This window comes from Centrocercus urophasianus, unplaced genomic scaffold, assembly GCF_019232065.1.
Source record: "Centrocercus urophasianus isolate 14NV4802_14NV808 unplaced genomic scaffold, USGS_Curo_1.0 seq_10, whole genome shotgun sequence".
NCBI lineage: Eukaryota > Metazoa > Chordata > Aves > Galliformes > Phasianidae > Centrocercus > Centrocercus urophasianus.
The window spans coordinates 12,269,782-12,296,574 of record NW_024884142.1 but is presented as its reverse complement, the minus strand read 5'-3'; the positions used below and the strand labels follow the sequence as shown (position 1 = coordinate 12,296,574).

Here is a 26,793-nt window from a genome sequence, read left to right as displayed (position 1 = left end):
AAATATAAGTATTTATATGAAGAGATATAGGGAAAAATATCCATGTTGGATATAAAGAGAGGAAATGTTAAGTGTGAGAGAGACAATTTTATCTCAAACTGCATTTTGGACTGAAAATCTGTATGTTTATACTGGGAATAAATTAATAATGGATTTTCACTGTATGAGGTACTAATAGTGGTAAAACTGATAAGGTAGCTTCACAGGTGACTTTAAGATTTGAAAATAGAATTGTACTATGAGACATTTTACTAATTTAGCTAAACTTATGTGAGTAAAATTCTTCCTACTGAAAAAATTTTTGATTTCCTAAAATATCTGACAACTTGCTACCTTTTGTGAAATTTAATAACCGTTGTATGGCAGCACTGCAAAGTCATGTTTCCAACTATATTTTGGTTACAGTGCTATTTTATAGTTCCAAAAGTGGGAAGTTTAATAGGATAAAGAAGTTGTTTCTTGTTTTATACTTGTACAACTTTTATATTATCTGAAGTATTTAGAAATATTTATGTCCTCCTTAAATTTCCCAAATTCTGTAACATTGGTGGTATTAAATACTTCACTTACAGTTTTAACTTGCTTAGAGACTCAGCTGTGATCGCAGTGTTTATAACAGAATCGCAGAATTGTAAAGGTTGGAAGGGACCTCTAGAGATCGTCTAGTCCAACCCCATTGCCAAAGTAGGCTCCCATGTCCAAATGAATGTCATGGATCACCTATTTGATTTGACTTTCTTTCATTATGACTTTCATTATGACAAGTTCTGTAAGATCAAAACTTGCGCAGAAACTCAATTCAAGAGGTTAGCTTTATATTTCTGAAGGATAAGGTTAAGTAGTCCTTCACTACTGGAGACTAATGTCCCAGTGTATTGATAACCACAATAAAGACTGTCCTGAATTTTCTCTATGTTTCTCCACGGGATTGAGGAAAAGTGAGTTGTGCTGATGCTGCTGACTCATCCCTGAATTTAGGCACTTCACATTCCTCTGTGGATTCTGTCTTCCATTCTAACAAAAGTTATGTCTTTTTCATACTGACAAAGCTTTTGTTAAAGTTAATTTTAGAGGGACAGAAGTAAATGCATACATGTTTATTAATTCTAAATTAAAATGATATAATTAGTCTCAGAGTCATTTTAATTCCATTAAAAAATCACTTAAAGGTAGGATTTTTTTCCCTCTTGCTCATGTGTCCCGTTGTCCTGCTGACTCAGAATATTAGCTACATTACTAACAATCCCCCAGCTTTTCTTTTTTTCTTTTTTTTTTGAGAAGATAATATTGATGTTGAAGCTTCTTAGTAAGATTTTCCAAAACTGAATCATTCTTTCTCTAATTGTTTTCTCAGATGAAATTTAACAGAATTGATTTTCCTTGTTGAATCTAAGATAGAGTCAATTATTAGATAATAATGTTGGTGTTTTGTTAATAGCTTCTAGATATACATTATTTCAATAAGTGTGTTATAATCAGTATTAACAGTTTATTTATGGTAAAGTGTGCATGAATTTTACAGTCAAAAAAGTATAGAGTACTATTCTCAGAGAAGCATAAGTGAATATCTTGAACTTGGAAAGGAAACGGATTGTTCAGGCTTACTTGATATATAGTGAACCTGTAAAAAAATTTGTCAGATATGTGAAATATACTTTAAAGAATTCTTATATAACATATAGGAGAAAATTTTACAAGCTTTCCTATGTTTAAAATTTCTGTCTGGTATTTGTTATTCCAATCCATAATTACTAAGTAAATCTTTATGAACTTGCCAAAGGGTAGAGGCTGTAAATATTAACAGACTGAAATATAATTTATTCATAAATGCAAGTGACTTTAGTTGCATACAGTACAGGATATTTTAACTGTTAAAGCAATATATTATTGTGGTCAAGCAGTTTAAGTTCTGTTTTATGTTACAGAGTTATCAAGTTAGCAGTCACTTTTGATTACCTTGATACAAATTTCCATCTTTGTGAGTGCTGCTGTAATTATCTGTCTGCTGCTTGTGAGCTCTGCCTGCATCTCATAAAGCATGTGAAGTGAGACAAGCATCAATGAAGAAACAGAACAGTGGGTGCAGCTCATTGAGGCGTGATTAAAATAGATAAATAAAATTGAATAAAGCCTGGCAGAATAAGGATAGTTTGCATTTTGCCAGTTTCACAAAGGATCTTCTCTTGAGAGCCAAATTGGTTCTCAAACTACTTTGAAAGCATTTTCCCACCTTCTGTGATAAAAGGTGACAATGTGTAATGTGTTTAGTCCATTTCTGAGGGGAGTTTACATATACCCTGACAGGATTAGAACAAACTCAGGACATTCAGCCACTGAAACATTCTTGGCTTGAAACCCTGCACTCTCCAAACACAGTCTGCATCCAGCTATTACATCCTGGCTGCCTGCACTCAGGACCATCTGCTTGGAGGACACAGTGTCAGTTTGATGAGGGCTTATAGCAGTTTCGCTTACACATACATGCCAAGCAAAGATGGTTTGATATGCAAGCATATGTGATGTTGCTCACGTGAGTATTTTTTCTGTGCTTACTCCAGTTGTCCACAAAGCTGTTACAGCTAGAGTAACCAATAAATCATCCATTGGGCATGGCTTGAGATTACAAACAAGCTGCACAGCATATAGTAGTGACATTCATAGATTATTCTTTATTGCTGCAGATCTACTTAGCCTGGATTCAGTAGCCTTATAGTTTCAATTTAATAAGGTCAAGATTAAGAAAGATTTAAGCCCAGGTGAAGGGCTTTGTAAGGAAGCCAGAATGTATCAAAAACGTGCTATGCCTTACTCTCATGAAAGTGAATGCTAAATACAAGGCCATAAGGAAGAACATACTTGAGGTGCAATTATATAAACAGGCATCATCATATATTTAGTGGGATGCATATAGATATTTAAGTTATTGAGCTGAACAGCTTATACTATTGGTGTTTGTTGATTTGAGGCATGAGTGACCTAAGTCCTTAGACCAAAGTCTAAGGAGTGCTTTGGTTAAAAGGATGCAGTGGTTAACTTTTATGTGTTTATTTAACTGAGCAGGTATGTCATTAAAATCTGATTTGGGAAATATTTTTAGAACAGTAACATTTTCTTTTCAGTTACCAGAAATTCATTCCCTTTACCAGACAAGAAAAATAGAAAGAAAAATTTTTTTAAAATTTATTTTGTTGTAGAATATGTGCTGTTTTTCTTTTATAGATTTAGAAATTGATTAGTCCAAGAAATTTTTATAGAGAAAGCCAAAGCACTCTCACTTTAGGTTAATTTGAATCTTGTTTTCATTCCTTTGGCTTGGCTAAACTGTAGCTTGGAATTTTAGTTCAGTTCTTCAGTTTTTTGTGATGAGTATTCTCTTTGGAAGGCGCATTTCACAGTTTCTCAACCGAAAAGGTTGATAACATCTGAAAACTTTGTAATTTCAGTGAAACTCCAATATTATAGTTATTATTTATGTATTCTAAACTTGAAACTAGGAACTAGGAAAAGGTATGAAAAAAAGTGTTATTTCTTCAATTATCATCTGCTCCATTTAGCAGCTGAGTGGAAAAAAAAAAAAAAAAAAAAAAAAAAAGACCTTAGAATTTCATTTACACTTACAGTTTGTATTCTCTCTTCTGTTTCCCTTCTTCTGATGAATTGCAGAAGTATAATGAAATAAATTTAGCATTACTTTTTGATTTTATTACCACTACAGTCCATACTGAAAATAAATGTGCATGATAGGTTTTTCCTCATGGTGAAATTAGAGAACTATGTCATGAATGTTCACTCAGATAAATTGTTCTTCCAAGATGGATGGTATTTTGGACCCTTGATTTGGAGTTTTCTTTTATCGTGGTGTTTTAGTATAGAAACTGGAGAAGCAAGCAGCTAGCCAGAAACCATCTTCTAATCTGTAACTAAGATTCCTACTGCACCGAAACCTATTAATTAAAGTCAGAGGAAAACTCATTCAGATTATTTGGGCTGAAGCATAGTCAAGAATAATGTAGAATATTTGATGGAAAGAGCAAATGTAACAGACTGTTTGGAGATAATGTCAAATGAAATAATATATGAAATTTAATAACATCCTTTAGCAACTTTCAGAAAAGTTCTACTTTTCAGCTTTTCACTATTCTTATCTTTCCCTTAACAATTTCTGAACTAAAGACTTTCTAGTTTAGTTTAAGAATTGCATCTCTTCTTTGTGTCTCTTTTAACACATGTACTTCAGTTATTTCAGGCATTCCCACTTAGTCTGCAAATTTGTCTTCACCACTAAAGCATTTAAAACTTTCTTGCACTCTCTAACGGCATTTAATGGAAACTGTTACATAATTTTGTTAAAAAGACTGAAGATGTCAGATTTGTTATTAATTTATATCCTTAGATGATGCTACATATTCATAACTAATTCTATGTTACTCAGCTCAGTAAGACTTCTATAAGTGACACTAATCATAGATCTAACCTTACTGTATCATCCTAGAATCATAGAATGGCTTAGGTTTGAGGAGACCTTAAAGATCCTCCAGTTCCAAACCCCCTGCCATGGGTAGGTTTGCCAACCACTTCATCAGGCTGCCCAGGATCCCATCCAAATTGACTTTGAATGCCTCCAGAGATGGGGCATCTACAGCCTCTCATTGGGCAATCTGTTCCAGTGCATCACCACTTTCTGAGTAAAAAAATTCTTTCTGATGTCTAATCTAAATCTCCCCTCTTCTAGTTCAAAGGCATTCCTTGTTGTCCTGTCACGATCAGACCGTGTAAAAATTCAGTCTCAGTATAAGCTTCCTTCAAGTATTGGAAAACCACAGTGAGGTCTCTCTGGAGCCTTCTCCAAGCTGGACAATCCCTTTCTTCATAGGAGAGGTGCTCCAGCCCTCTGATAATCTTCATGGCCTTCCTCTAGACTCATTCCAACAGCTCTACATCCTTCCTATAGTAGGACCCCCAGACTTGAATACAGTATTGCAGATGAGTCCTCACAAGGACTCCTCTTTTGATGCAGCCCAGGATACTGTTGGTCTTCTTGACTGCAAGTGCACACTGCTGCCTCATGTCCAGCTTTTCATCCACCAAGACCCTCATGTCTTTCTCTGCAGGGTTGTTCTCAAGGAATTCTTCTCATAGTCTGTATACGTATCTGGGTTTGCCTCTACCCAAGTGCAACACCTTGCACTTGACCTTGTTAAACCTAATTAGATTCTTGTGTACATAACCTTCTGCCAGGCTGGATGAGAGCTTTGAGCAACTTGGTCTAGAGATAGGTGTCCCTGCCTGTAACAAGGTGTTGGAACTACATGATCTTAAAGGTCCCTTCCAACACAAGCTATTCTATAATTCTGATTCTCTTTCAGTTTAAAACTTGTTGCCTTTTGTCCTGTCACTACAAAACTGGGAAAAAGTCTCTGTCCATCATGTAAGTCCCCTTTCTGTATTGAGAGGCCACAATTTAAAAAACAAAAAAGAAAAAAACCCTCTGCTTTTCTTGTTACCACATCTTTTTTCCATGCCTTCCCATAAGATTAATAAACATTAGGAAAAAAAAGTAAGACCAGAGTGAGAGTTACAGCCCTTGAGGCTGATTTTCTTCACAGTGTCTGGTATGATGCCATGCTTTGGCTTTAGGAGGAAATCGTTGTTGATAAGACACTAATGTTTTTTTGTTGTTGCTGAGAGGTGCTGCATAGAGCTTCTTGTACTGCCCTGCCAGTGAGGGGACTGGGGGTGCACAAGGAGTTGGAGTTGCAAGGTGACCGAACCACAACAGCTGACCTAAACTGGCAAAATGGTTGTTAAATAGCATATGACATCACATGAGAAAAACTATAAAACTGCATGGGGCTGGCTGGGAGGGAAGCTGCTGTTCTGAGACTGGCTGCGGTTGGTGGGTGGAGAGTAATTGTTTTGTGGAAAAAAAAATATATCTATATATACATATATATATATATATTACTGCTATTATTTCTCATTTCCTTTTCTGTCTTAGGATATTGTTTTTATCTCAATCTAGGAGTTCTAATCTTATTTATTTATTTTTTTTTAATTCTGATTCTCTCCTCATCCCACTGGGAAGGGGGTGAATGAGCAAAAGGCTGTATAGTGTTTAGCTGATTGCCAGGCTAAGGCAACAGGGACTGAAAAATACACTGAAAATAATAGAAAGTGAGGTGGGGAAAATCACAGAGATAAACAGATGCAGATAGAAATATCAAAACAGTGAAGAAAACAGACGATAATAATGGAGCGGAGGAATTCATATTTCAGCACAATACTGAATATGACATTAAGAAATTGAAATACATATGGTTAGAAATGTCCATCATTTAAGGTTTGGGGTTGTTTTTTTTTTTTTTTTTGCAGTGGACTCAGTTACCCTTTTCGATTGGATTCTGCTGTGATGTATAATTTTGAAGAATGATTCTACTCAATTTCCCCTGTAAGAAAATCTACCTACTCTCAGTCTAGGATTGTTTGCTCCTCTTGCTGCCTATTATTTTCTAGTAATACCATTCCCATATCACTACAGCTCCTCTAGCAACAGGAATTAGAAATCAATACCTAGGTTTCTTTCCACAAAAGTACTCCAGAAACTTAGATGAGTGGCATACGAAGGATAATTCTGAGAAAAATCAACATCCGAGAATGAAATTATTAAACTAAATCCTATTTTCATTCCAAATATCTTTATTTACAGCAAATACTTTTTTAACAGGTTAATAGTTGAATTTTGAATAAACGTTAAAACATAAAAACACGTTAAAACATACAAATGTGTTCAATAAACTCTTTTGTGCACCTTTGCAAATTACTGAGCTTGGAAGAGACCTCTTTGAATTATCTAGACAACTTCTCTATTCAAGTACCATTTGCTAAAGCAGTGCAACTAGCTATGTCTAGTTGAGTTTTAATTATTTCTGAGGAAGGAGACTTGACAACTACATTTCAGTTTTTGGCAACCCTCACAGTAAAAATCTTTTTTTTTTTTTTGTTAACACGGAATTTCATGCTTCTTGTCCTGTGGGTGGGCACTGTGAGTTGAGTCCAGCTCTCTCTTCTTTATTTCCTCCTGTCAGGTCTTTGTACACATTTGTGAAATCCTCCTGACCCTTCCTCAGGCTGAATAGTCTCACCTCTCTCAGCCTCTCCTCACAGGAAAGATACTGCAGCTCCTTCATCTATATGGCTCTTCACTTGCTTCAGTAAGATCACATCTTTGTTGTACTGGAGAGCCCAGAACCAGACACAACATTCCAGATGTGTCTCTGCTGAGCGAAGGTAATGGATCATCTTTGTTGACCTGTGGGCAGCACTTGCCTTTATGTAGATCAGGCTACTACAGGGTACTGTTGGCAAGGGCGCATTGTTGATTACTGGCCAACTTGTCCACCAGAAGGACCCTTAGGTCCTTCCCAGTGCTTTTGGTAATAATAGCAGTATGCATGTATATCCAAAAGACAAAGGAGTTTGCATACAGTGTACTTTGTGAATTGATCATTTCCAGGAATATATGCAGCTATTCTGTATTTTTAGTACTTAAATTGAACAAAATCAGAAGGAATTTAACGTTGCTAGCATATGCACTGTCCTAGAAAATTCTTATTATCAGTTACATGCACATGTATGCCACATGGTCAGGAAATCTACACGTCAGTGTAGTTCTTGCTCAGATCCTCAGATCTTTCCTGGTTACATCTGTGGTGTCTGTGTATCTTGTAGTTCTTTTTGTTCTTCATTTTCAAGACCAAACCAATTTTATTTTCTGTTAATTTTGCAGATAGAATGTTGTATGCTATACAGCTAGGTAAAGTGCCAGCTAAAATATTGTCTGCAAGAAGGCTTCAGCTTCTCAGTGCTCCCTAATCTATTCTGAGTAGTATTTTTATTTAGTAACCTTTTATGAGTCAGATGGAAATTCATTTTACCATTAAGACATTCATAATCAGGAGTACTGAGCTCAAAATTGCCAGGGAAATAGCAGTTTTCTTATCACAGCTGAATATTCTACTTCTTCAGCCACGTAAGGTCTATTATTGACTATCCAAACGTGTTGTCCTTGCTGTATTCAGTCTCTGCCTACTCCAGTACCTGCCTTATCTCTGTCATCCTACACACATCTCACACTGACTTGACTCTTACAATGTGTTGAGCTTCAGTTCTTCTGGCTTGTGTACACTAAGGATTTAGAAGTGAGTTCCTGACTGGGTCTGCAGGTAAACATGGTACTTCTAGGATCACAATATGATCAATGGTTGCCTACTGTATAGGCTGTCCACTGAAACAATTGGACAGAGAAATCTAATTTCCCACGTACCTCTGAATTTAGCATGGAGAACCTGGCACATTAGAATAATGACGTGGATGCTTTATGAAACGTTGCATTATTGACATACAGCTTTTTGTCACATGATAAACTGGACAGTAAGGAGTAAGGAGACTGAGCTAAGGAAACCTCGTGGTCAACAAGAGAAATAAGGGTAGAAATTTGGATTTTTTTATTTGAATGGATAAACTAAATCTGAGTCCTGTAAAGCATATTTTATGTTTAAAAAATGTCCCTAACAAGGTAATAATGCAGTTCTGTTTTAAAATGTTGATTACAAATGCAGTTACAAAACTGCTTATTTTCAAGAAAATATAAATTGAATTGTACCAGTGCTACCATTATAGTCCAATTCATGAGACAGAAGGAAAAAAAACAACACACCTGGATAATGTTATGAACTCCCTTAAATTCTATGTAGATACCAATTTCTGCATTTTTTTGTTTCCAATTCATAAACTTTCTTAGCTATCATTTTAATTCTCTTTTTGTGGTGAAATAAATCTTCTTAAGCTTATGAATTGGGAGATTCATGTAGTCAACTTAATTGTAAGCTTCAAACAGCATGGTTTTTGTGCATCACTAATACATTGTCAGAGGACTACAATGATGGATCAGTTTTTGTTGGGAATATATTTTCAAGTCTAACGTGTTAAGAATAAGAAATTTTGTATTTTCTTTAGAAGCCCCTTAAGGGTTATAAATGTTTTCCTTCTACTGCAGTATCCCTATGAATTTCACGAATGTACAAAATGTAATCAGTGTTTAACCTTTTTTAAAGGTAATTAAGGTGTAAAGGTGATTTAATGCTAATTGTTATAGCAGACTCTTAATTTTCTTTTAAACCCCAGTGCACTTCTGCTAATTACTACTTTGTGCTTGTTTTCGTTTGAAAATCCTTTTTGGCCATATTCAACTCATTACAAATAAAATATCGTTTTACATAAATCATTAAGAAGCATACTGAATTCCAGATGATCTGTGTTTACTGTTTCTTTGAACAAGGCTGTATGTTAGTTAGTATCTCAAAGCTCATTCTCAAATATTTTATTTTTTATGAATCATTACATATATTGATTCATAATTGCTGAGTAGCCTTTCGTAGACACCTTTGTATGAGAACACTACCAGTGGGAAGCAAAGTTCCATATAAAGTGGAACATAGCACTTGTACAATGTTTTTTTTTGTTTTGTTTTGTTTTCATGCAGAGAAGTATAACTTCATGAAAACATCAGAAGAGTTTGAGATGATATAACTATTTGTCTTCAGATTTAAAATGAGGGAGAATGAAACTCTTTTTGTCTCTTTACAAGGACTTTTTCTGGTAACATTAGTTCTAATATACTTGCAAAATATATTGTGATTTATGCATCATTGTGACATGTCCTCTACAGTTGGATTTGTTAAAAATGCTTATAAATCATCATGGATTTTAATTTGTAGATCAAGCCAAAATTTTTCATCACAGACTTAGAAGTATAGTTTGCCAGAATACCATCAGTGGCCATGCTAATGACAGCCATGGAGGTGTATACATTATTGCATTACTTTACAGTATAATTCGCTTCTGAAACAAACGCTCTGATTTTCACTATTTTCTATGCTTTTTTTCACTTCACATAGCATTTGGTATCCAGCATTTAACTCTCTTCCTCCCGTTCGCTTTATCTACGCAGCTTCAATTGTGCATAGAGGGTCTGCAAGCAGGATATAATTACCTTGTACACTTAAGCTATACTATTTTTTGTATAATGTCTACAGTAGATAGCTAGGGTTGTTGCAGTACTCATCACTGTGGGATGGCCAATGAGTGTATAAACCATCAGAAATTAGATGGAGAATGTTCAGTCTCCATTGCTCCCAGGAAGGGACTTATTTTCAGCTATGCTGAGTTACAATCCTTCAGCAAACTGTTTTAATTCCTTGAGATTTTATACCTTTTTTGTTTCATATCATGCCATGCCATGTCAATCCTTGAACTATATACTAGCTCTCTAGAACTAGATCTCAAGACCTTTGTATGTGTTGGTAATTTTACCTTTTCAGTTTTTCATTGATCTGACACACAAAACTTCTTTTCCTGTTGTCTGGGCCCCTACACACCTCATCCTAAGGCATACTGGCATCACATAGCAATGCCTTAAAGGACTGCAAAGGCAGGCCTTGATTAAGAGCAGTGAAATGGTCTCACAAATTTTGACCTCCTAATATAGTGCTTGAACATCAGTTCAATCAGACACAGTATTAGTGTATCAATACTGACATCCTGAACAGAAATTTAGTATTGAGATGCCTAAGGTAGCATTTATCACCTTTAGCAATACAGGTACCCACACAGTCTACTCTGAATTGCTTTTTTGTTTTCAAACTACTTTAGTTCAGTTGCCTTTGTACGCATAGATAACCATTTTTAATAGCAGCAGTTACAAATTGTATGCATATTTTTAAGTACAAAAAACGATTAAAAAAAAAAAACAAAAATGTAAGGGACCAACAACAACACAACTTGTAGCATAGTTTTTATAATATGTGGTGAAATCTTTCCTAAGCTCTTTCCTCAGGGTGCCTAATAAAAGGTGTCTTTTATTTGCTAAAAGAGTGATGAAAATTCTATAGGAAATATAAAGAAAGAAGCTGTTTTGTACCAAAGGTATAACATTTTTGGTGCCAAAAGCTATACTGTAGAAATTGTATGAATATTCTGTGTTGTTTTGCTGTTGTTTCTTTTCTTTCTTTCTTACCTCTTCACACACCTTCACCAGTGTGTGGAGACAGGACAAGGGGAAACGGCCGGAAACTGCAGCATAGGAAGTTCCGCACAAATGTGCGCAAGAACTTCTTTACAGTGAGGTGACGGAGCACTGGAACAGGCTGCCCAGGGAGGTGGTGAAGTCTCCTTCTCTGGAGATGTTCAAGACCTGCCTGGATGCCCACCTGTGCGACCTGCTGTAGGGAACCTGCTTTGGCAGGGGTTGGACTCGATGATCTCTGGAGGTCCCTTCCAACCCCTACAATTCTGTGATTCTGTGATTCTCTGTTTTCATCTTTCAAAATTCTACCTTGGTTCTTCAAAGTCTGAAGCCAGGACATGACAAAATCATATGCAAGACTCTCCATATGCTTCATTTAACCTTGTTAGTCTTTGTAGGATGAGAGATTTATTTTCAATTAAGTTTTAAATTTCAAGAGGTAAACATCCCCAAATTCCACTAAAATAATAATTAAAAAAAAAAAAAAAAAAAAGGAAAAAGACTACAAAACACTGGTGAATACACCTCAAAAATGCCATTGTTTGTATCTATGTAGAATTGTTTTCTTTGCAGTTTCATTATATTATTCCCATTAATTTTGTAAGGCAGGAAACCGACTGAAATAATATCTTACTCTCAGGAACAAAGCTAACTCAAACTTCTTGTTAAAGATTTGTATTAAATTCTAGACACAACCTCTTTAATTATACCTGTCCCTGTAAATTTGTTCAGGGGAAAGGAATTGCTAAGCAGTTTCAGAGATTTCTATTTCCCTTTGCAGAATAATAATGAAAAGTGTGAATCACAGTTTCCACGTAATTTAATAAAATCCTTCATTAGTGAGAAATGACGTTTGTATTCCATATTAAACAAGTTCTTTTTGCATGGGAAATAGTTCTGTTAGTTGGTTTAAGGTTGCTAGAAATCTACTACCTTGATAGGATGAATATTGATTGCTATATCGTTATTTCTACGAGCAAATCAGTTTCTAATGATGCCTACAAACAGCATGCTAAACCAAGTGCTGAAAGAGAATAAAATGCATCTTTTCAGTACTTCTTTCTGTTAAACTGTACTTTGTAATCCCACAGCTGACCAAACTGGAATGTTATTTATAGGAGATGCAATAATACAGGTCAGTAAACATTTGTTTTTGCCATATTTATTTCAGACTTGCCTTTATGTTTGTTTCATTAGCTAGCTTACATATTTAAAATCATTTCATTCCTGTTGTATCTTTGTTTTTAGGTTAATGGTATTAACGTAGAAAATGCTACCCATGAAGAAGTGGTAAGTCCTTCTAGTCTGACTCCTTTGTAGCGTGCAGTATATTCTATGCCATACTTGCTTGATCCAGATGAGTTAATGTCTTGATTCTGTCATGTATGTGGTCATTAGGAACTTGAGTTTTGTCACATTAAGAAATATTTAATTGTGGCACAAATGTTCTATTGCAAAATCAAGTCTCCATCATTGTATGTTATAGTTTCACATTCCTTAAGCAAAACATTCAGAACACAAAATGAGACAAAATGAAATCATGATGTGAAGAATACATACCTACTTTATTTTCCTATTTTTTATTAAAATCCCTAATGTTTAACTTTTGTTTAGTTTTGAGAAAATTTGAGATTTTTAATGGAATTAGTCAGCACAATATGCTGACTCTTTAGAATCTATTCATTTTCATGGTACTGTTCAAGAAGTGTTCCAGAGCATTTCATTGAGTTCTGGGGAGATATTGTACAATAAAAGACTATGGCTTATAAGTATTAGGTGAATATCTGATACTTTTTAGATTGTGAAATCCAGAAACTGTTATATAGTTAAAAGGAAAATTTGTTAATGTTTTTATAGAATTAAGATGGCAAGGGCTTCTCATTATAAAATGGTAGCTTCTCAAACTCCCCTATCCATCTTTCAAAAGGTGACAAATCAGTATTTTAGGGGAAAAAAAATACAGTAATGTCATGGTTTTATGATTTTTTGGTTTTCGGTATTCCACATCATAACATCATGTGGGTACTGGGAGTTTAACTGTTAATGCTCAAGTCCTGTGTACCTTCCTGGAAGAGAAGAACTACATTCCCCAGGGGACTTTGCGGTCACAGAGAGGAGATAGAACTCCTGCCTAGGTCATCTGATGGGGTCTTCTTCATCCGCTCTTCTTTGTCAACTCTCCTCCTGTCTCCCTGCTGCTCAACTGGGCTGTGCATCTCGCCTCAGTGTTATGGTGAGGCCTATCCACCTTTCGGACATTCTCTCTCTCTCATTATATTTGATTTATTAGCTTCAATTCTGATTATATTGTATTATGGTGTGTTATCTTGCATTTTGATACCATGTTTAGTAAATTAGTTTGTTTCTCCTCAGATCGTTGTCACTGTTTTTAATTATTTTGGGGTCCCCTGTTCCCTTTTTCCGGAGGCACAGATTTTGCAAAATCCCTCCGCCCCGCTGGTCACGGAACTGGGCTGAACCAGCCCGTAAACCGTTGACAAGTGGGTAACTATTTTCTGCTTCTAATTATTTTACATATATATAATTCCTTCTGTAGCATTTTAATTGTTCAGATGTTTGCAGTCAAACCTCAAAAGAGAAAACATCAGTTGCTGTGTATTACCTGTCAGAGTTTACAACAGAGATAAGGCAGAATGTGCTGGATGAGTTTCCAGAATATTTTTACTATAACATATTCTCCGGTGTATAAGATGAATATCTTATTATATCAGATTGAGAATCTCTTCTACTTCAGTCCTCAGACAAATATATTAATGCGCACAAAAGGAAAGAAGGGGTTGAGAACCCGTTGGTTTTGAAAGTCACTATACCAAATCACCATCATTTGTGGGGATGTATCCAAGTATCCATATTCCCTGTACTGTCCGCTCCCTATAATACTGTGAACCAGAAATATCTTTGACCTGTCCTTCTCCTATACATCTTCTAACAGTTCTATCATATGGCCTTGATAAGCCACTGCCTCTGCCGCAGCGCTGTATGCTGATTTGGTGATGGATGATCTAATACATAGTATCTTCAAGGATTTTCTAGGGATTCTAACCAAATCTTATAATTAGAAAATTATATTGGTTTTCATTTGAAAGGATAGTGGACATACATGATTCTCACTGACTTAAAGAAATGCAGGCGTTAAAAGTTTACATATTTTTCTCTTATTCTTTTAGCTATTCTATGTATTTTTTGAAGCATAGTTTTCAAGTGCTTCATCTAACTCAAACTGATTTATTGAATAGTCATTAGTTTTTAACTGGTTTATTTCATTCATCAGACGGACTGTGTACAGATAAAGCCATTTACTACCCCCTGAATGCATAGGACTTCTCTAGCCTTCAGTGCAAGTCATATAGATTAAAACATTTATCCCCATTGCCTGTTTACTGACATTGCCTGTCAACTCACTGACAAATGTAATCCAGAGTAGCATCTGTAGCAATCATAAATGACATGGGCTTAAAGTCTTATCAGCATGTTGCATGGGGAAAGAAAAAAAACTTGCTTTTATTGCTAGGAGATGATCTCTTTAGGTCAAGATAAAGTGTAGTTGAATGATCTTGTAGTCCCTTTCTTGCTGTTGATTAAAACTACCAGAGGCTGAACCTCTGAAATAATTACAGATAGAATTTCACAAAGCACCAGAATCAGTTCTGTTGTATATTGATGAACTTCCACATGAAAAATTCTAAGGTTCATTAAAGTTATTGACCACAAAATCGTAAGTTACTTCCCTTAAAGATTGTTTTTCAGTACCAAGAAGCACTCCAGAAATGCCGGTATAACACAAGTGTGCTACAGTGATGAGGAGTAAAAGAGAAGTGCATAATGCTACTCTTTCCACTGTACATAGAATTCAGTGGGATCGTTAAACAAAACTTTTTGGAACAATAGGGAATAATCAGTATGGTTGAAGGAAGAACCAGAAGGAAAAGAAGTATCAATGTACCTGGAGATAGATCTGCAAGAAATCATTTCTGCTACCACAGCCTTCTATCAGAATCAGTGTGAGGTTAGGTAAGTGGGTCAAGTGGTAGAGCAAGTGATTTATTCTGAGATTTGGTGAGTGTGGGGTGTGAGCAAGCAGCTGCATGGGTAACCCACTACAAGCTACTAAATGGATGCTACCACAATGGTACACCGTTAAAGGGAAGAAGCAAGAACACCCATTTTCATTTGTTTTCTGTTCCTTTGTTTTGGCAAGTTTGGTGGTTTGGTTTTTAGCATGTGGTGTTTGTTTTGTTTTATTTCTTTTTTACTGTACCTCTAATAGGAATTATTTTCTTTTGTCTTATCCCCCTAGTGGCATGTCTTGCTGTTCTTGGTGTTTAGACTTTTTCTCCTCCTGTTCTTATTTTATACTATTTTAGAATATCTGATCATTCACTCTTATAGCATGTGAGGAAATGCTCTGTACAGGCATAAATTTAGATAGCCTGCATTATATTAAATGGACATTATATATAATTTGATGCCACAATTTTAAAGACTTAAAACCCAGTGGGGTAAATACATGAGAGAAAAGGCTACGGGATCTGAGAATAGTAGGACAGGAGGCCAGTTCATTGTTCCTACTACCTACCAGCTTCACAACTGACACTTGGAGATGGTAAAGAGCTTATCATAATTTCTTGATACTTGAGAGATGTTGAAAAGTGCTTGCTTCTCTGTAAGCAAAACAACTGGCTGGTCTGCTTACAACAATGTCACGACAAACTGGCTTTCCTGCTTCACCCTTCAAATTCCATGAATTTGCTTTTCTTCGGAACTCTTCAAGCTGCTACTGACCCGCGACCACATCTTAGTTCAGGTTAGTGGTACGGATGGATACATGAATAACAGAAAATCAGGACTGATGAAAATCTCTCTCTTATAGTAGGTAATACAATAGACTGTGAAGAATTGAAAATAATTATGTTCCTTGAAAAATAAGTTTATTTTTAGAAATAGTCTATTACTGTGGAAAAACTATGAATATAGAGAATGGTAATATGCAGATTAATATAGTTTTGGTACTGATTGTCTGAGAGGGAAATTTATTTTGTTTCCCTGGTAGCTAATCATATTATCACCCTATGCACCACAAATATAATAGTCAGTTCTCTTGATAAAATGTCATTTCAATGTTCACACTAAAATATGTTTTCAGCATGCAAAATTGTATTTCATCTGCATCAATCTCCTGTATTGAAAGATGCACTTATGAAAATAAATCTTTGATTCATGTTTCTTTCCATTGGTAATGTTTCAGTAGCTAACAGAAATAAAAATTAATATCTTTTTAATGGAATTGGATCAAGAATTACAGTAACTGTGCTGTTTAAGATTGTTTTTCTTCTCTTAGAAATATTTTTCCAAGTAGCCTATTTCTACAACATAGAACTTATTTCTCTACTGATGAAGGACTCATTAGGAAATGGAAAAGAGATGCCTGCCAAACTATAAAATTACTTTGACAAACTCCCACTATGTTAATTTACATTTAGTTTTGGGACTGTTTCAGATCACTGTCAAGGAGAGTCATGTCTATAGCACTGGAGCCTGTTTTTTAAGCTATAGCATACTGCTTTAGGGTATACTACTGTTAAACGCCACTATATTGTCTACAGTGAACAGTAATACATCTGATCAAAAAGTATTCCTGAGCATTTTCTGGAACATTTGATCAGATGAATACAAAATGGAATACCTTATATTGGGTATCATAGTATAAGCCTAATCTGGTAGCCATGAATGGCCTTTTGCAAGGGTGAGCTAGCACTCTACAGCTGGAGTCTTGAATTACCTTAATTACTTCTTTTAAGTAGCAGTAACAAATACTCTGAACAGAAACATTTTGTGCCAATTAAAAAGTGGTATATGTGGAGAAAACCTTAGCAATTCTTGTGAGTGTCTGGACTCTTGCAGTTCAGGACATCACTGGGTTGTCCTGTCTGCCAGCTGGTGGGGAGAAGCACCAGTGGAGAATGCATCAGAGGATACTCCTCGCTTTTGACAGAGTGGATGTTTGTTGGAAAAGAACTAGTTCTATATTTTATTATATGATTGCCAGTCCCAAAAATACTTATTCACTATGGCCATTGGCCTATGCTAACCTAATCCATGGATTTGGTAAAGTGATAAATAGCAAGTGTTTAAGCCGTACCAGTCTGTGCTAACAATTTAACACACGGAATTTAACTAATCATGTCTCAGTGTTTGGATTTGTGTCCTCATCATGTTTAATTTACCAATATAAATGTAACCATAGAGATCATTTATTTTAGATTACAAAACACTTACTATTTGTTTAAAACTGAAAATTGTATAAATAATTTGCATTTAGAAGAGGTTAGGGAATAAAATAATAACTATTATACATGTTTAAAATCAAAATTACATTGTTATGATTTTTTCTTTGTTTAAATAATATCACTTCAAATTAGAAGAGTGTCTAAGGTATACTGGTATTCAGGGATTGAAAGATAATAAATACATATCAATGAAAGATGCAAAAGATGATCTGTAGAACCACAGTCTGGTAAGCCTCGTGTCTGTTCTTGCAAAATTATTAACAATCATAATAAAAAAAATATAACTTACAAATATACAGATAAAAACATAAAAACATAACATGGATAAAGGAAACTATTGCTAAAGTTTACTTGGATTTCCAAAAATCCCTCAACAAAACCCTTGTTTCATACATGCCTTAAACGAAACTTACTAGCCGTGATTCTTGCTTGGATAAATAATTGTTTGAAAGATAGAAATTGAGAGGAAGAGTAATTGGATTGTGATTTACAATGAAGGAATATCCCACACTGTTCTACTTTCCTAGGACTTATTTTTTCAAGATACTCTTAGCAAACTGTGAAAGAAAATAAAACCTGAGGTGTCACTTTGCTCATTCAACATAATTATTAAAGTTATTAAAATAATATATTATATATATATAATATATATATATATTATATAATTATTAAAGTTATTAAAATAATATAAAGTGGGAAGGATAAGGGAGAACTGTGAAGAACAGCAATAACATTCAGTGACTCAGTGTCAGTAGAATAGAAGGTGAAATTAAGAGTCATCTAGGTTGGAAAAGATCTTCAAGACAAGTCCACCCATCAGCCTGACCTAGAGTCCCAAGACAAAACTTTCATGTCACATCCGCACATCTCTTAAATAGTTCCATGGATGGGGATTCCTTAGCTTACCTGGGAAGTCCAAACTGCAAAGATTGGTCACACTCTTCATGAAGAAATTATTTCTAGTGCCCAGTCTAAGCATCTCCTGGTGCATCTTGAGATTCTTTTCTCACACCAAGATCACTTGTCGCCTGAGAAAGGAGATCTCCTTTAATGGGGAAGTTAAGCAGTACATTCCACAGTGGGAGGGAAGAGTCCTGGCTCCATGTACAGACTGGTGGACTCTGAACTTACCAATGCAGCTGTGAAATAAAATCTCAGGCTTCAGGATTTAATGAAAGCCAAGCAAATGACAGGGGATCTTTTATAAAGAAGTGGTAAGCAGAACTGATAGTATCACTGTATGCATCCAGGGTGGCTTTGTATCTTCAGTGCTGACAGTATTTCTGGTCCTTTCACTTCAAAGGGTGTAAAAGAGCAGGAAAAGGTTCAGAGAAAGCAACAAGGCACTGAGCAGCATGATCAAAGATGTGCAACAGCTTCTAAACAGTGAATAAGCTATATCAGGTAGAGCTTTCCTCTGAAAAAAGATATAATTGAGATGAGAGATTATGTAGGCTTGTAAAGTTGATTGGCATGAAAAGAATAGTAAAGAATAGATTGTTCAGTGTCTCTGCCAGTAGTGAAACCAGAACTAAGATGTGTCAAATGAAACCAAGATCTCTCTGTGAGAGCTGAATAGAGAGGAAACTGACATAGATTTATCTGGAGGAACTTGATGGGCTATGCTTTAAAATAATATAGGGGGATTCATATTTCTGAATATTCACTGAGACTCCCCTTATTCTTTCCAAAGTATTTTTAATGTGAAATGGCTTTCATCTTTTGAAGATTGATCATTTTCTGAATTTTCTTACCTCAATTGTTTTTTTAAAGTATATATTTTTTATTTTTAAGTATATATATATTTTTTTATTAGCAAAGCAAAAAGCTTTAGCAGATTCTAGTTTCCTTGTCAAGATGATTTCCAGCTCTGAACTATGTTGCCATTTGCTATAGGAGAAGAATTGTAGATGTTTTTGCCTATTGACTTCCCTATGACTAGTTCCTCTGCGTACGAAAGGTAATTTCATTAGGTTGTGAACAGTCTTGTTGTCTTCCAAATATTTTACTTTTACTATAATTTCTTCAAATGTTTGGTGCAAAAAGTAAAAGGGTTGTATCTTTTTTTAATGTATTTCAGGCTGAGACTATCTCATGTTGCATACACATACATGAACAGAATCAACATAGATATTATCTATCATCTCTGAGGATTTTAATGAAGGGAAGCTTGTTGAAATGATCCCAAACTCTGAATGCATGCAGACATTAGATAAGACTGCCAGGGATACCATTCAACCTGCCTTGAGCACCTGCAGGGATGGACCATTCATGACCTCTCTGGGCAACCTGTTCCAGTGCCTCACCACCCTCTGAGTAAAAAATTTCCTCCTAATATCTAATCTAAGTTTTCTCTCTTGTAGTTTAAAACCATTCTCCCATGTCCTATCACTATCTGCCCACATAAAAAAAAATCATTCTCCTGTTTATAAGAGAAGGAGCGCTGTTATTAGAGAACATTTATTAATGGTGCTATATAGTTGGTTTCTTTAGTTAAGACTTACCATGTATTTTAGAAAATCGACTGCTGATTTGTAGTGAGCAGTAACAGAAAGAGGAAAAATACCAACAATTATTGTAAGAATGCTAATTTAGCAGAATAAAGCTCTGATGTGCATAGTTTCCTTATTCTTTCAGTTACCATGTTAGTTTTCTCTGAGCTATTCTCGCAGGAGTTTCATCATGATAGAAAAGCAGCCTTGTTAGCTGGCAAGGAGACAAAAATTTAAAGTGTTCTTCACATTCCTTGGGTTAAAAAGATCTGAGTTTAATTTTATTTGTCCAGGTCCTAATTTGTCATAGGTATTGCATATCCTAGCACTACATTAAAATAAAGCCAGATCAAATCAGCAAATTATAGTACTGCTTCAAAATATTGTGGAATATACAATTCAACCTCAGTTTCCAGATGCTCTAAGAAATGTGATTATTTTATCATCTGGCATGTTCCTCATTAAGAAGTAACTTGCAGCATACTTTTAGTCTCCAACAATTTAGATGCAAATAATAAAATTCACATATGTTAGCATACATTTCTGAAATTTGTACCCTTTTACAATTCTATAGCTTTTTGTAAAGAATAGTAAAATACTAGAGAAAAAAAAAGATACTAAAAAAATAGAGAAATGACTTATGGTACCTCTGTTGGGTTATGCTTTATGTAATAAATATCACATAATTTCTGTAATGTACTCTTGGAAATTGACTTACTCTCAAGCTCTAAGCATGTTAAGAAAGCATCCACAATTAAGTAGTTCTAGGTTTCAATACTTTTTATCCCTATCTATTTCACAGTCATTTAATTCCCTGGGCTAGAAAAGCAGCAAATACTCTGGCATTAAGAGCATTTACAATGCAGATAATTTTTGAGCACAAAAGTAGAATTAGTATAATTAAAACTGATGGAAGAATTCAGCTACCTAGCACAAAGGAGCTATAGCTAGAATTAAACTTTTGTTACACTATCACACTACTTAGATAAAGCATACAGTGAGTGTGGCTAGGCAGAAACCTTTTAAAGCAGTATTCCCTAAAGGTAAAAAGTTTTAAAAGTATTGTTTGTGGGTGTTGGGTTTTTTTTGTTTGTTTGTTTTTTGTTTTTTTTTCCATTCAGTTCTGCAGCTGTATCTCTTTTAAGGCTTTTCATTTTATAAATGAAATATACAAATTTCATTTTATAAATGAAAAGGCTACTATAGGTTGCTATAAATACTTTGTAGATTGGACTCCAAAGATCTTCCAATCTACAAAGTATTTATAACAACCTATAGTAGCCTTTTCGGTCATAAATAAAGAGTCAAAAATTGAATTGCTATTAGAGGCATGTGTAAACTGTAGTTAATAGAAATATACTTCAGAAATTGAAACTGACTCTGTCTCTGATGTTATAAAGGAAAAATATGTAATTCTTGAGGGGAAACAGTATAACTAATAGTTGGTTATAAATAAAAATACATAAGTAGACATATATTTGAAGCGGGATCACATTTTGCATATTTTATTACGGTTGAAATGAGGAAATCTCTATCTTACTATTCAGAAATACTAGCACATGACATTGTAGATTCTTCTACAAAATTGACTGAATTAATCAAAACCTTTGCTTGTCCCCAGACATGGACAAGGTGATCATTGGCACCTGCATCCTCACTGCTGTTGGCATTGCTGCCAGCACTCCATCTGTACATCTTCAGCACCTGGACCATGGCCCTCAGCATCCTGTGCAAGGACAGCCACTGCTATAAACAGTTAGGAGAGGGAAATAGAAGTGGAGTTGTGAGGAGCAGTAAGTATGGCAGGTGATCACCACAGGGAAGGTAATTCTTACCTTCGGGGACTTTGTCGATCATTGCTATATAAAAAGTCAGAAAGAAAGCCAAATAATGATAAAGATTGATGGAATAAGAACAAAAGAGTGCAAACCATGAATAAATCTGGAATGTCTTTGAAAGAGTTGATAGAATTCTTTTTTTATTTTTATTTCTTTTCTAAAACAAGACTTCATAAATTCAGGAACATTGAATAATGTCCTTTGTTATCCCTAGCCATCTCTAGAAAGACCTTTCCACTCTTGCTTCTTTTGATTCTTATGTCTTATGCACAAACTAACCAGTAGCTTAATTTTCAGTCACACCTGTGCATTTCAGCTGTGGCTGACATAGTTTCTCTGAAACAGTATCCTCTTCTTTTTATTTCCAGCTTTCTTTTCCATCCTTTTCTACCTAAGTAATGTTTTGTGCTTTGGACTAATCCACTACTTTATATTGTGTGAGCCTTGGATTTTCATCAGGGCATAAAGAATTGTGGAATCTAGCCTGGTATTATTCAGAGGACTCATCTACAAGCTAAAAAAGACTTAGGGAATGCCCATGTGATATTGGATTGATTAATTAAATAGATGTATTTGTAAAAGATCAGACTTAATCTGTTTACATAAGAAGAGCTCAGTTATTTTGCATTTGGTAAATTTCCTCAAAATGAAAGTCATGTAGAGAACTTACAGCCCTATAAAATTAAATTACTAGTAAAATTATTATGTACGATGACAGGAGAGATTAACAAACTCTGTGGATTGTGGGTGGAAAAAATCCCTTTATGAGTCGTACTTAAGTACCAGCATTGAAATGAGCTGCCAGGTGTACCTTTAGATTGTCTATCCCTGGAGGTGTTCAAGACATGTTTGCATGTGATGCTAAGGAACTTATTTTAGTGATTATTGGTGGTTAAACTGGTGATCTTGAAGGTTTTTCAAACTTACATGATCCAACATTTCTACTGCTTCTCTTCATAAAGTCACTGACTCTTAACAGAAGAGTCGTCTCACACATGAGCATGAGAGACAAACAAGAGAGCTCAAACAAGCGTGTAGATCTCATAGCTATCATTAATATTTTAGGTATGTTAGTTTAGGCACTGAATTGAGGCTAGTTTCTACTTATCTGCTCTTGTTCAATATTGTAGATACCAGACAAACTCACAGAGTGTGAATCTCTTCATATGCTTCAGGTGGTGAATAAACTAAAACACTGAATCGAAACTATTAAAAAACTGGATTAGGAAATCACAAGGTTTTTTAACTGATTAGTTTTTTTTCTATATTTGCTTTTTTTTTTTTTTTTTTTTTTCCAATACAGTGTTAGCAAAAAGTCTAATTGGAAAAAAGCACTAATCCTTCATAAGACTTAATGTAATTTGCATGATGGTTCTCTAATCAATTCATATGATTCTATTCAGTATAGAAAATATTTGCATATCGAATGAAAATATATAAAAATCCCTCTGACTTATGCTGAATAAATATTAGCTTTTACAGTAGCACTGTTGCAGTGAATCATGGAGTGGTTTTCTGGAATAATGTGCAAAAGATTTTGCCTAACATTTATTTCTGACACATGCAGAATATTGTAAATGATTTTCTGTTTTATGGTGACAGTAATATTACAATGCTTGGGGAATTGTGGGGGAGGGGGAAGGAGGAAGTATTTTGCTGCATTTTGTCCATGGATAGGCTATTATGGTCTTCTACAAGCTGTAAGAATTTATATGTAAAAGAGGATTTTTTTTATTATCACTTTCTAGATACCCCAGGTTTCAGTTCTTTATGCCTGAAATGCTGAACATGTGCATGATTTCAGATAAATTCTAAGGCTCATCAGTCCACAGATCTGTGACTTTTCTCTGTACTTCATTGGCATGGACATCAAGAGTGGTTCTTACTGATTCTTATGTTTCCTCCTGTGTTAACTCTGGATGTCTGCAAAACACCTGCTATACTAGGAAGGCTTAGTACAAAAAAGGATAACTGAAAAAGTTTGTTGTAGGAAGAGGAAATGGTGTCCAAATCATCAACAATTTCCAAATTTAATGTAGCACATCACTTGCTTATTTTGATAACTTCAAAAGTTTGTTGCTTAGATTTTTTACTGAGTGACACAAGACAACCTTCATTAGAAACTGACCATCTTTCAACTGAAATCACATTCTTTGTCATTGCATACCATTGCGAGTGGATGATGCTGGCAGTTTCCTGACTGACTGATGTGTTTCTTACATACTAAATATATCAGTAACAATTGATTAATTTTCCATTTAGGAATTGTATGTTTGTTTTGTAATTTATCCATTTCTGTCTTTTATGGGTTTGTTTGTTTGTTTTTCTTTGGGAGGTGGGGGGGGGGAGGGATTGGTATTTTGTTTTTGATTCCTGGGATAATTCTTTATTTTCATAATTAATACATAAAAGTAGGTGAGCATTAAAACATGCTGCTAATTGTAAAATTATGAGTTCTTTGGCTTTGAAGTCCTTTCAATTATAGTGCATTTATCATAGTTGAGACAGACCTGAAGTTCCAGAGAAAAGTCACTGTGGTGCTCTGATATTTGTGGAGTTTTTGAAGAATGGCAGCATTACTTTCTGAGGGATGGGTCTTCATGCTTCAGTTAAGAGTTAGCCTTAAGCAAATTTATTTAAACTTCCACTCCTTTGGGGAAAAACTGATTTGGCTCAGAGTATATTTTTCAATCCACAGTATGTAACAGTGTCATATCCCAGATATTTGTGTATGCATTGTTTTCAAGTAAATCAGAAACTGAAGTATGTAATTAAGTAGATAAAATAATGTACAAAATCATGAAGAAAAAAAATCTATAATTACTGGTAATTATGCTGTTCAAGATCAGTGTTATTTTTTAAAAAGAATAATGAAGGTTTGTGGTTCAAAACATGTCTTATTGTATTTGTAAGCAAAAATAAGATAAAAGGGCTAATTCAATGAACTAAGATAATTTCCTCCCTTTCATGTTTGTTTTTGTCTCCAGCTAAGTTGATACCTTCTCTGTCTCACAACTTATTTCTGGCTCTGTAAGAAACAGAGTGGGTTATGGCTTTGCTGCTTTTGCGCTACTCTCGGTAGTGTTGTATTTTTTATGGTCATTTTTTTTTGCTCAGTCCTTTCCAACACATTTTTAAAGCTTAAGATTCTTAGCTTAGGTGACTACTTGATTTCTTTACTTGTTCTGGATTTTCATATTCATCAGGAATAAGCTTAATATTTTTTATGCAGGTGAATAGATCAGTCACTGGTGTAAGCATTATTTCGGGTACACATAAGGAAGAATTATAATATTTGAGGTAATCCTGCTTCTTGTGTTAGTCGATGTGGCAGTGTGCTGAAATAGTGGCCTGAAGCAATACAAGCACCTGCTTCCTCCGAGCATGTTAGACCTGTAAATACTTCTATAGGAGTTACTGATTGCTATGGTTACATTTCTGCTTGATACTCACTTATTCTGGTTATGCTTAGATTAGAGACCATGGGTCTTAATATCTATTTCTGACAAACGGGACCAAGGCTGCAGGGTGCGTACCAGCCAAACATAATACCTATTTCCTCAGTCATGGATATGTAGCTGGAGAATACCTCTGTCCTCTACTGGGAACTGAGTTCCATCAAAGATATTATTTGAAATTATGCATTTTAAAAAGTTCTTCGTGCAGTAATGTGCTATGTCTTCAATTCAATTCTGATGTTTCTGATGTGAGGTGCTGTACCCATACGTGTGTATATATGAAATTCACGCCTACATGTGTTCACGTCTGATTAGCAAATATTAATAGTTAATGAAGACAGTCACAAAAATGAAAACTATGCTTAAAATGGAAAAATGACTGTAATTTATCACCTGAATCAGACAAAATATAAGCCCTATATAAAATATATGTGATGTATTAATTTATGTTATGTACTTATGTATGTATTCATGCACATGATTAATGTATCTACATAAATACATTTCTCCCTACCACTAGTACTACTCTGTAGCAGCTTTATAAAATGAGTTTGACTGGAGAATTTATGTTCAGCTGGTATATAAAATCAGGTTGCCCACTAAATTATTTCTTCAGGTTGTTCCATTGGGCTTGCCTACTCTTTTATTTACTCTTTTGCCTACTCCTTTACTGGTGTGGCTTTAACCCCAAAATAGTCTTCATTCCTCTTCAGAAATGTTCATACTGACTACCTTATAGATCAACAGAAATACTGATTTCGTTAATGTGCTTTCCACATGGTGGTTCTGTGGTTTAAAGTAGCTGTTATTTGTCACGCTGACAGGTACACCTACTGCGAAATGCTGGTGATGAAGTTACCATTACTGTTCAGTACTTCAGAGAAGCTCCATCATTTTTAAAGCTCCCATTAGGTAAGAGACAATTAATGGATAAGGGTAATTTGTTTTCCTCTTTGTTGTATTCTTATGAAACAGTGGTACTAACAGAAATGATAATTCAATCCTAGAGTGTTTTACTGCAAGAAATAGGAAATTATTTGTGTACTCCATGGCTTACATTGTAAGAATCTAATGCATACTGCATAGGTAAACTACATCAATAGCCCTTTCCCTCATCCACTAGGCAGGTCACTTGGTCATAGAAGGAGATAGGGTTTGTCAACCAGGATCTGCCTTTCATGTACCCGTGCTAGGCTAGTCCTCATCACCCATTTGTCCTGTGCATGTCTTCAAGATGATCACCAGTTTGGTGCAGTTAGGGTCTCTCCAAACACAGAAACAAGCAATTCATCCTTAAGTGCCAGTTAATGAGTATTCATGTCTAAACTCATGCCAAACTCCAAAGAGTAGAGCCACAGAAAATATTACAAGAACTGCAGGCAAATTTTTCCCTGTTGTGACAACCTGTGTCTTCAGTAACCACAGTATGAGATATAGTAGGGAAGGAAGGAAGAGCTTTAAGAAGGAAGCAGGGGAGGCAGATGCTACTCCCAATTATGTGCTTATGAGAAATAGTAATAATGCTGGATAATGGGAAGAGACAGCATAGTTGCATTTGAAGTGAACACACTGTAGTACTAAAACTGCCAGGGTAGCAGCTGGTTTGACTGTATG

General features: G+C 35.1%; 1 protein-coding gene across 1 annotated transcript in view; it reads left to right on the top strand.

The window, feature by feature from the left end:
• Positions 1–26,793, top strand: part of SNTG2 (syntrophin gamma 2) — a 232,779-nt gene that overhangs the window by 116,284 nt on the left and 89,702 nt on the right. Inside the window, exons 5-7 of the mRNA XM_042822310.1 lie at positions 12,175–12,218; positions 12,332–12,373; positions 26,004–26,091. Coding sequence (XP_042678244.1) covers positions 12,175–12,218; positions 12,332–12,373; positions 26,004–26,091 — 174 coding nt within the window. The remainder of the gene's footprint in view (positions 1–12,174; positions 12,219–12,331; positions 12,374–26,003; positions 26,092–26,793) is intronic.